Raw genomic sequence first — 12,172 nt, 5'->3', positions numbered from 1 at the left:
AGCAAAAAACAAACATTAACACTTAGATGGAGCCTTCCCTTTCGTCGAAAGGTTTGAATAAAAATCAGTCGTGAACGAGGCAGAGTCCTTACTCGATTTGCCAACATCATAAGGAGTCGAGCATTGATATTTAACCCTTTCACCACCATGGTTTGTCCCAAATCCATTGTTTTCTATGGTAAAGTTGGACCTGTATACAGGGAACTGGGGGTGGAAGGGTTAAAGTTACATGCGTTGCAATCGCCCATCGCTCCTTAAAGATGCACAACCTAAACAGACTATCCTTGCATATCACGGCATGCTCACATGCCAAGTGCCTGGTAGGGGGCGTGATCGTCATGTCTGATGGGCAGGGCAATTTTTGTCCCGGAAGTAATTCGATTATATGCCTCTCGCGATTTGTTGACCGTTTAAGAATCTTCTGAAACGTAGGTTTGCGGCTCCATTAGTTTTTGTGGATGTAATGATGAACAAAATGAACGAATTTTGTGCAAATTAACAGAAAGTTTTCAAATGGAAAATGAACAGTCAAGAGAAGGCAGTTCTTCCAGCAAAACAGTAGCACATCAACAAAACTTGTTCTAGACAGATTACCCGAGGCATCATATTGGAGGGTATAAGATATTTGACATATCGCATGTTACTAAAGTAAAATGTAGAGACACAACACAGAACCATTTGAAAGTTTGCTATATAGAAGCATTGGACATGACATGAGAGCCTACTCCTCATGGCAAAGGCAGGGTGTGCTTTATTTCACAGGTTGGATTGTATTAGAAAACTTATTAAAGTATCATTCATTGACTATATTTCTAAACAAAGAAACAAACGAAAAAAACAAACACGAATAAACAAACAAAGAAACAAACCAAAAAAAAACAAGGACGTCGACGTCGATCGATCCGTTTCCACTTGTTTAAATACAATCCTCTTTTGATATGATTTCCTTCTTGTCGTTATGAAATGAACGTTTAACCCGATGTAAATGTTTGTACATTTCTTTTATGTACAATCCGAATGTATTATTATCATATTCACGATTATCTTCCAGCAAAACAGTAGCACATCAACAAAACTTGTTCTCGACAGATTATCCGAGGCATCATATTGGAGGGTATAAGATATTTGAGATATCGCATGTTACAAATAGTTTATTTTGTCGCATGGCACTCCCGAATTAATGCGGTTCGGCTCGGTACTTAAATTTCAGTTTCATTATCACAGTCCATAGGCAGTATTGTAATCATTGTATCTGATCACTGTATCGTGACCGATAAGATATCGTGCGAACTTCACACTCGACATGTCATTCGTGACAACAAAAGCCGCGACAACTGCCGGGTTCTCCTCATTCAATCACAGGGGACTCGTACTCCTTGTTTATTTTGTCGTACTGACGTACTAACCCGCCAAAGTGTGACATTTAAGTTTTGCCGTACAAACTGTACGAATCAAAGGAAAGATGCTAAATATCGCCGATTTTTGCCCTTTCCATCGAATTACAGGATAGGTGTGGTAAGTACAGGACACGATGCTGCCACAGACTCAATATTTCAATTGTCTGGCATTTATTTGGTGTGTTTTTCTTGACTTGAAAATACAGATGTTGTAATCCAACTTGCTCCCCTTGTCTGAATATATAGAGGGAGTGAATAAGTCTACCCTAACCCTAACCCTAACCCTAACCCTAACCCTAACTTGAGGCTAACCCTAACCCTCACCATCGGAAATACATATCAACAAACAAACAAACAAACAAACAAACAAATAAATAAATAAAATGCTCTTTATTGACTAATATTGACAAAACAGCTTTTCGCTGTTATTTTATTAAAAATAACAAATAAACAAACACAGACACAAATAAACAAGGAGTAGGAGTCCCCTGTGATTCAATCACAAAAGTTGATGTGTACTGAAAAAGTTACATCTGCACACCCACGCTGTGTCGGATTCCAACATGCCGAAATGTTCCTAGATTTGTGACTGGTTTAGTTGGCGGTGTGTCAACCTTGCTCGAGTACCATACTCTTCAGTTTATAGTCTAGGCTGTCATCAGGAGGTTTTTCTAATGCCACTTCAAACTGTCTTGTTTTTAACGATCGTAAAGTTTTAAGCCTGTTGTATTCAAGAGGGGACCGATACGGTGCGATAATAGCTGAACGGAGTGTTGGATGTAATGGTAGAATCGATTAAACAGTCTCGCTGGCACTATAGAATCTCCGGCAATTCTATAGTGTGAGTTTGTTGGCATGTTTTTCGAGTTTTATTGGAGTGACCGACAAACAGGAACGTCTTCTTTTCTCCTCCGAGTCGTTAAATGACGTGATAATCCTTTGAGTACCCTGTATTAGTTATGTATGATCTCTTTAAGACGATCTTGAACCAACCACACTGACATACTTTCCGGAGTAACACTTTCTCTCCGTTCTCGCACTATCGCAAAACTCATATTGCTAGCATGCTTCGTCGGTTGAAGTTCACTTGGTTTAGCCCAGAAAGGCAAGTACACGCAGTCTATTTTCCCACTTCAGAATTTCCATAGTTGCAGCTCAGGCTTCCAGCTTTGAGCTTTACAGTATATTTAACGAACATAGCTCACTTTTTTGAATCCGGAAATTATTAAGTTTGAGGGGAAAACTGGACATGGATAAGCCAACTGCCTTTAAAATCTTCAGAGATGATCGTCAAGGTCTAAAGTCTCTTGTAATTATTGTGAGTTTCGCGTGTGTGTGTGTTTTTTGGGGAGTGATAAGAGGACCTCTTGGACTACCTGTGAATAACAGGGCTGTTTTGACAATTTAACTGTAGACACAGAGAGAAGAAAGTGTGATTCACAGACACAACATAAATACTGGAATTACGCCAACAACAAACAAATAGAACTGTATGATACAGACACAACAAAAATACTGAAGTTACGTCAGTTTAAACCAAATAGAACTATAGAACTGTAACTTTCTCAGACAGCCTAGTATCCATTACATTCTTTTATCTTTAGCCTGACGGTAAATACCGCCAGAGCGAAAAAAAGTTCCCTTTGAGTACTGTAATTTTTCACGCAAAAATTTTGGCGCAAAATTTAACTAATGTTCATGAATTTTTCTGGAATTGTTTCATAATTTTTGACCAAATGGACGTCACATTTCATTGGATACACTTTTTTATCAAAATTTTGGCGAAAATCTGAAAAAAATTGACTGGGGTAAATTTTATGACGGTGACAAAAATTGACTTTGGCACTCAAAGGGTTCATTATTTGCCCTCACATTCAGGATCACTGATCAGAATAGACACCCCTTAAATCCATTAAAAATATCGGAACTACATGGATACAAACGATTTTTGTAACTGTCGGATGCTAAGCTTGAATTCTGGCCGGAAGAAGTCATCGACAGTCAAGACATACTTTTACTTCAAGATGTGGTGCTGAAAGTGTCCAAGATGTGGTGCTGAAAGTGTCATCAGCACTTGGCGCGGGGCACTGGGTCAGTTATTTCCCGGATTTGAACCTAACAATCACTTACAACACCATCCCTAGCCCCATATCCACATAGGTAATGCCTGAAGCTTCGTGAATGAGTTTTTCCAAGGAAACGTTGAGCGTAAGGAGAATTCTCCTGTTTCGCTTCGTCAAATAATAGCGCATAAGCAGCAACTACGTAAAATAGTATACTGATGCTTATATACCCCTATCCTATTATCAGTTTGACCATACCAACACTCATATTACTTTGATTCGTCAACGGAAAGTATGAAATACAGTCATTTGTAAACGCGCGCCTTCTTTGTTATGAAGATTGTTTTCGATTCCTAATTTTTCGTTCGTTCGCTTAGTGTGATGTACTTATAATTCGGCAGCATTTCGCAAAACCATGGTATTGCGTATTGTTTTTCCCCGCCGTCACGGTATTTTACTAATATGCTTCCTCAATAGACTGGGCTATTTCTAATGGTGAAAGGAACGCCCTATAAATATTTCAAGAGAAATGTTCGGTAGTTTCATCAATTCTGAATCCGAAAAATGAATGATTGACGAGTGGCCACTAAAACTCGTGCGCTGTTAGCAGCAGTTTTGTATGAATATACTCCATCGTTTTTTTTCCCTTTCGAACACGCCTAATTAGTGCACCTCTATCACTCCTCGTCTCATTGCCCACCAAAAGGTGGTAACGGGGCGTTGATATTATCGGCATCCGTGTAAGGACGTCTGTGTTGATATTTATATGTCAATACTGAATGTCGTGGTTTTGCAGCGCTGTCAGCTATATATAAGGGAATTTGTCTCTGACAAACGGATTCCTTGAGGTTATTTTTCACTGACGCAAGACTAGTCTCGTAAGCGAGTAATGGAATCTGTTGACTTTAGAAACCTATCTCTGTTTACATGTCTGCACAGTGTATAAATGTTTATTAAACGCTATAGACAGTTTTTTTGGGGGAAATCTGCCATTTTAACTGTTCACTCTTCTTTTTCCGAAGTCAAACTTGACTGTCTCGTTTGCTGTCTAACCAAGGGCGTTTGTATATTTATCGATAATTTTATCATTTAAGCACCGTCCTTACATGTTATTCTAGGACGTAGAAACACCATGCAAATAATTTTGTTGCTTTTCAATCCTGCAATGAGGAATTCCTTGATTTAATTTGAAAAATCATTAAGTCTCATCTCTGAGTCAGGGTCATAAATTATCGCAAAGGTCTTTGCAACGTCATTGATATTCTCGCTACCATAACGATCTTGCTTCAAACCAATTCCAAGTTTAATTATCATTTCGAGGTTTTAAAAGCACGAAGAGCACACTACGCCAGCAATTTGAAAAGAGGTCAAAGTTGAGAAGGACAATTCCATTATACCTGCTACCTTTGGCGCATTTTCAATCAATATTTATTCGCTGTGAATAAAACTCAGTTTGTTGTTCTACTCCGAACAGTCTTCTATACATCCTTCATGTGTGCGACGTGGAATGTTATTTTTGGCAAGTAAGTTATCAGTCCTGACAACAATTCATTTGTCAACAGGACGATTGCTGGACACATAGCATTGTGTTTGCAAAGTTAATGATGTGTATTTCTACATACAGTAGTAGTGGTATCTGTTTTCAACCATTACCAAAGCTATGGCTATCGTTCCTTACGGCCGCAATCGATGACAGAAATCGCCGTCATATGGAGCAACCGCTTTATATACACCTTCGTCGAAATGACAAATTTTCATGAAATATTTCACCACATTTTCAGTATCATGATGTCCTCAAATTTTCTTGTAATTATAATACAGCAATAACCAATACATTTTGCTGATACCCAAGAAGTCAGCTACAAGAGAAAGTAGAGGTCAACAGTTAACCCTCTACCGACACTAGCTGTAACTTTTAATAATGTGTTCACTTTTTATTCTATAAAACAAACAAACGTTTCTCTTCTTGTACCTATAGTAATTTGGAATTCAAAGTACCGGTATTATCATTGCTTACAGGATTGCTTATTTATCCAATGTTATCGTTAGCGGATATATGTTCCAGTCCTGACAACCATTCGTTTCACTCGTCATATGACATCAGACATCGCACTCATGTATGCTGTATTGAAAAGCTTAACATAGTGTATTTCAATGTGAACTGGCGAAGAACAAGAAACGATTTTATGAACAGAACTAGACTTGGTTCAAGTCTGTGATTTGTGAATGTTTGAGTGGAGTGAACGCAACGATTTGTGTTTTATTTTCATGTGAAACGCGTGAGTGGAGTGGATGCGATGAGTGGGAGTTTCACCCGGAATCACATGAATCCCGGGCAGAAACTAACTCACTACTGCGCAGACTCAAAGGTAACCTATTATATCGCTGGGATTACTGGTCAGGGCTCCCAAATTCGGAACAGGTTTAATTTGTACGAAATAGGAGAGAAAAGAGAAACTATTATAAATGATTTTATTTTAAAAAATTCATCGACTTGAACCAAGTCTAGAATACAACCAAAGTTACTTAACATGTGGTTTCAATGAATATAGTGCCTTAAAAGAAATTAGCACAGTAAAGACAGAGCAACTTGTTCTTTCAAAAAATAGAAAAACGATTCGTAATGAACAACCACTTTCCTCGACTGCAAAACCGATTTCGTACTTTCGCGGACGAAAAGAGTGACCGCCGAGAACTTGTTTAATGGCAATGCCTCGTTCGTTAATCCCTGTAATTAAAATATGTTCAACCGTCAAGGTAACCGTAAACTGTGTGCCAACATTTCTTTAATTATGCGTACAGCACAGATGTGCTGTCAGCAATTATCGTTATTATCGTTTCGCAAATTAAAAGCAATTATTTCAGCGAGTGTGAATTTTCATGAAAATAACCATTCACTGAATGGTTAAAAATGAAAGAAAAAATAACATTCACTGAACACTGACAGGCGCTTTGACTGCTGAGTGTACATGTAACATAAAAAGGAGGGGTACAACGCACAAGCATAATGATATAGTTTTGCCCTCTTGGACCGTAGAGCCGATGAAATTCGACGTATTCCATTGCACACAGCTAAATAGCCATCATCCATCAATAGAAAAGTACATTTTGTTCAAGTACATGCTAATCGTATTTTAGTTCCCATTTTATGACCAAATATATATTGTACAATGAGTTGCAATTACATAACAGCTGTCCGGAAACGATTTTGAATCGAAATCGCCACTAAATCCTGGGCGGCACACTTCAACTTGAGCTTAGGCATGAAAGACAAAACGTGTGTAGATATTTAACCGTAAACGTCATACGTATGGGATTTGCGCTCCGGAGGAAAAAACCCTGTCATAGTTTCCATTTTTTTCGGCGCATACCACAATGGACACTCCCTACGCCTGTGAACTACAAGCCTACTGAACGTTATAGTTCATGCAGACTTTGACGAAACTATAAACAGTAAGCTAGTTATCCAGCGGCACTACGTATATTTGTGCATCCGATACGTAACATAAAACTATAGAGAACATATCCAGCCCGGAAATGTTATATCTACTGGTTTTCATCTATTTATAGATTTTTTGATCGATTGAAGTTTAAGTTAGTTGGTTAGGCATCAGCCTTTTCACAGGTAAATTTATTTTTTCTACTTAGATTTGGGTTCTTTTTAAAAGATAATATCTTTTATGTACTTTACAGGAGCTTCTAAATGTGGGACCTGCAAACGTTCCTTCCCTTGAATCAACACATAACAAATCGTTTGAACAGTGTATGCAAATACTGGCAGGCCTTGTAGTAATCATTGGCCTCTGGGAAATTGTTCAAGTCGGGAATATAGACCGGAGACCCGCTCAATAGCCATTGTCGAGTTCCCCCAATCCTCTTCCCATTCATTCTTTCACTCGTTGAAATGGTTCAGTCCTGGGTCATGTGATCAACCGTTCAACAATGGGACAGATCAGTTTACAATACCTCAGCTACAAATGTGTATATATTGCTGTCGCCATACGCTTCTAACAATATGTCAATGATTTCTCCTCTGTAGATAAGTATGGCGGCAGATATCGATGAAATGTTGCGAGCGTACTTCGAGACTATGAACGAGTGTATGGCCACGATTGAGTCGACGCCATACCCCGAAGATGGTGAGTGAACTCCACTATTTCAAGTTATTTAAGTTACATATTATATATATATATATATATATATATATATATATATATAATATTATATATATATATATATATATATATATATATATATATATATATATATACAATAAATATGAGATCACATCAAGTATGTTTGGTACCTATTACTCGAGTTTCACGCATACACGCGATCGTCAGATAGGTAGATTTTATAAAATCTACCTATCTGACGATCGCGTGTATGCGTGAAACTCGAGTAATAGGTACCAAACATACTTGATGTGATCTCATATTTATTGTAATATTGCTCTGCATCCCTGCATCGAGCACTTTACCCCTCTGAGAAGATACAAACAAGTTTTGGTATATATATATATATATATATATATATATATATATATATATATATATATTATATATATATATATATATATATATATATATAAATGATTCTGTTACGATAAAATTAAAATGACACCAAAGACATGTCTAGCTTCCTCGAGGAACTGTCTTCAGTTGAAGTTAGTTTGTAATCGCTGAAATACGTTACAATCAATCGGGATAAATGACACAATCAAGCCCTGCGGAGCTGCGGATTGAGTCATTCAAATAGAAACAGACATAGACACAGGGGAACTAACTGCAACAAAAGCAACATGCAAAAGAAGTGTTTACAGGTTTATATGAAGGTCGATGCAACTTCATTCACGTCTTGTCTGCATTGCGGATCATCGAGATTATTGATGACTGTCATCGTACCATTGCTTTTGTGGATTTTCGCAAAACGTTCTCTCGTGATAAGACATAAGGCGACCAAATACGGTGGTCGTTCGACCCTCAAAATCAAATGCAGCCACAGACGTTGTACAACAGCCAGTCCGGGTTTCCGTTTGTTTAGCGGGAGGCGGTGATAAGTGTCGGATCTGGTCTTGATTACCGCGCCGGCTCAAACTCGGAGGCGAATGGTACTAACTTCCGTGCTAATCAATGGGCTCCATGAAACACTCTGCAGGGGAAAAAACAACAAAGGAAAAAAAAACAACAGAGAGAACATCTCAGATATTGAAATCAGTTAAGCAATAATACGACAAAGCCAGACAAACTTTGCACGAAATTAGCTCCATGTTTATTATTTGAAAGCTAAGCGTATAATAATGGAGGTCGTTAAAAAGTCTATGAATGCACCCGCATCTACGAGTGTGACTTTCACTGATGACGACAACAGGAGCACAGCAACCGGTTTTGTTCTATGAAAATAAAATTGCCTAACAACATAGTTACTGTCAGCTCCAGCTGTGTCTTCATTCGACTCGTCTGTTTGACATCTACCTCATTCTCGTCTTTGGAATGCTGAGTAATACGGAAAATTCATGTTCTCTTTGTTTTCCTCACAACAAATATTATCAATTCTTGCTTTAGTGAAATGCTCCCATATGAATCGTTGTGTCTATCTATACAAACTCATTATCCCTGAATCTGAATATACCGCAAAGACACATATTCTAGTCACAGAATTCCTGGTCAATAGCTTGCGTTACATCTTATCATGATGTTTAAACCTGTGGATAAAAATTAAATCCCATAGTCTTTCTGTTGTTAATTTAAGACAATTTCATTTTGCCCATAGCTGCCGTATTGCATTTAAAATGCTAGTTTGTATGGAGTAGTTTCCTTATCCCACTTTAATTTGTATGTTGATGATCCCTGATTTGCATACTAATTATGACAGAGAATGCTTGTTATTGTGTACCTCTATTCTAGTAACAGACGTTTAAACATGTAATTTTTGAGGCGCGAACCAACCCAAGGTCATGTTCGATCTGAGTTAAAAATATTGAACTTAAGCTTACGGGGACAAAAGGATGTCTTAAGGAGGACAAAAGAAAGGCATACGTTACTTGGAGTAATTACGTCACGACACCTTCATTCGAGCCACTATCAAACCCTTGGTGTCTAGACAAGAAACAATAGCCGATAAGCTCTGTACAACCATCTGTCGTTGTGTGTGTTGTCTGTCTGTCTGCCTATCTATCTGTATCTACCTCTGCCGTCACTTATCTGTTTCTCTGTCTCGCCACAGTCCCCCCTATCACGTGATGAAGGGACCGTGCTCTTGAATTTCTGAACATCTATTTGTCGTCTTGGCGGTGTTTCTGTCTCCGTCTCTACTCCCGTACACCCTTCATGATTCCCACTAAACAGAACTCTTAATTTAAATGAAACTCGGAATAGTGATTCTGTTTTCATAACGGGGAATGAAAACCTCGCGTAATTAGTTCAGCAGTTAATCTGATCACATGAACACATGTAAATTCCAATTCTTTCTGCCCGTCAACTTGAAGCAATAGCAAGTATAATGAAACGATTACTGGAAAAAATAACGGTAAAAGCCGATGAGTCACTTGCTGTAGGTAGTCATTACATTTGACTAAACATTCCCCAGGGCCAGCTATGTCTAACAAAAAGAAGATAAATCCTGTTCACAGCAAATGTCCTCCCCTTGTTTTTGTCTCCCACTATACTAAATATTTGGGAAGATAAGCCCCTTCACATTGTACGTGGCGACTACTTGGAATACAAACGAATAACAGGTATGAGTTCAACTTGAATTGGTTACTGTGACCTTGCGCCTCTACTTCAAGTCTATCTTGTTTTGAGAAACTATCAGTATAGCACAAAGTAAGCCCCCCCCCCCCCCCGGCTCCGCGCGAAGGGTCTGAAACAGCTGCGGACGACTTTCTGCCTATAAGCGGTTCTTCACGACTACATCACATTACAAGAAAACATCTCGCCTCTACCTCCATGAAGAAAGTAGCATCTCGGTGTTAATAAATGTTTTTCAGTTGACCTAATCTCTCAAATATTGACCAAATCCGCCCGCATAGAATTAGCACAATGGGAGATATATGAATATTGCATTTCTTACATGATGGGGCTTTACGTTGAAGGAATCTCTTGGCAAACGCGGACACATGAACTTCTGATACATGCACAACTGCATTCCATTCTGGGCTCCCTGAAATGAATATCTCTGTGTTGGTAGTTTGACACACAGAAAGAAAGACAGACAGACCGGCAAATGGACCGATCGACAGTAAGAGAGAGAGAGAGAGAGAGAGAGAGAGAGAGAGAGAGAGAGAGAGAGAGAGAGAGAGAGAGAGAGAGAGAGAGAGAGAGAGAGAGAGAGAGATACGCTTTCACTTTTTGCATTTCGGTTTCAATGCAAACGGATGTCAATAAAACCGTATGAGCGACACTTGTCTATACAACTTCAAAATATTTTCAAAGGTAACGTTGAAAGCCCTAGTGAAAAGGTTGGCCATGGCTCCAAGTGATTGGCCGGACTGGAAGACTTTTATTCTACCACAACGCTTAGGCCTATTCCTAACAAGTGAGACAGAATGTTTCGTAAAAGACATTTCCAAAGTGTGCTCTCATTGGAATACCAAAGACAGGTAGTGACACAAATACTGCTGCTCAAATTGGCCTGTTTTAATTCCTTCTTTTAACAACAACCTCGTTCCGCATTCTACACCCCCTGAAGACTGTTCAATAGCCACAAACGTTTGTCGCAAGTCTTGAGTTTGAATTGACTGTTTTTTCTCCATCTGTCGTGAATTAGCATGTCAGACAAGACGTGCTTTTCTTCTGTCAAGTGCTGCGAGCAAGCAAAGTAAACCCTGACAAGTGAAGTCACACTAATAAAAGTCGACTATTTTTGTCGTCGCGGTTAACGAGGCGTGTTTAAAGAGATGACCTAATTAAAGGTTCTCCAGTAACACCCAAAGGCAACCCTCTTTAAATCCTTTAAGAGCTGTAGTAGTACCAAACGTCCAAGGGTACATCACATATTCACTCAAAGTCAGTCACATGTAACGCCAAGCGGTCGTACTCTTTCTTCTTCACGCCGGACACGCTTGCTACAATAAGCCGCAAAATCCTGTCACATACGTCTGTCGACAAGTATTATTTTTAGCAACTATCGCTCATTAGCGATAGTTTAGATAACGCTTTAAAAGCGCTCAGCACTTAAAAGACAACCGTGATGACATATGTCATTTGCAGCTCATTACAAGCTATCTCTTTGCCGTGCCTTACATTCAGAATTCCTAATTATAATTAAACAAATGGCTCATTAAAGCAATTCAAAACTATATCTGATGTATACACTATCAAGGATGTCTGTTCGCAGCAGCGGCATCACTTACACTATATCTTTATTTGTTGAGTGGAACTTCACAGATGAGTCTATTTGCAGTTTGCTACATAAATGCAAGTTGTTATGTTTTTCCACCTTGTCAAATGTGATTCTTCTATCTATTATTTCCCCCTTTTTATTGCACAGGGTTGTACTGCAACCGAACATGGGACCAGCTGGTCTGTTGGCCCGACGTCCGAGCCGGCACTGTCGCCAAAATGCTTTGTCCAACATACATGTACGGAGAGTTGCAAAATGGTAAGGTTAATAACTGTATCATACAGATACGTGTGAATGCCTTGTAATCTATCCAGTGTGCGCATGCGTGGCCACAACGGCGGACAAAAACATGTGTACTTCTATTTATAA

General features: G+C 38.9%; 1 protein-coding gene across 7 annotated transcripts in view; it reads left to right on the top strand.

The window, feature by feature from the left end:
- Positions 1 to 12,172, top strand: part of LOC139140464 (parathyroid hormone/parathyroid hormone-related peptide receptor-like) — a 163,725-nt gene that overhangs the window by 125,878 nt on the left and 25,675 nt on the right. For all 7 annotated transcript variants that reach the window (XM_070709753.1, XM_070709758.1, XM_070709755.1 and 4 more), the window contains 2 exons: positions 7,500 to 7,599; positions 11,951 to 12,061. In XM_070709753.1, coding sequence (XP_070565854.1) covers positions 7,500 to 7,599; positions 11,951 to 12,061 — 211 coding nt within the window. The remainder of the gene's footprint in view (positions 1 to 7,499; positions 7,600 to 11,950; positions 12,062 to 12,172) is intronic.

Source organism: Ptychodera flava, chromosome 9 (assembly GCF_041260155.1).
Source record: "Ptychodera flava strain L36383 chromosome 9, AS_Pfla_20210202, whole genome shotgun sequence".
Lineage (NCBI taxonomy): Eukaryota > Metazoa > Hemichordata > Enteropneusta > Ptychoderidae > Ptychodera > Ptychodera flava.
The sequence above is the reverse complement of the archived record's forward strand: the minus strand, read 5'-3'. Positions and strand labels throughout refer to the sequence as shown.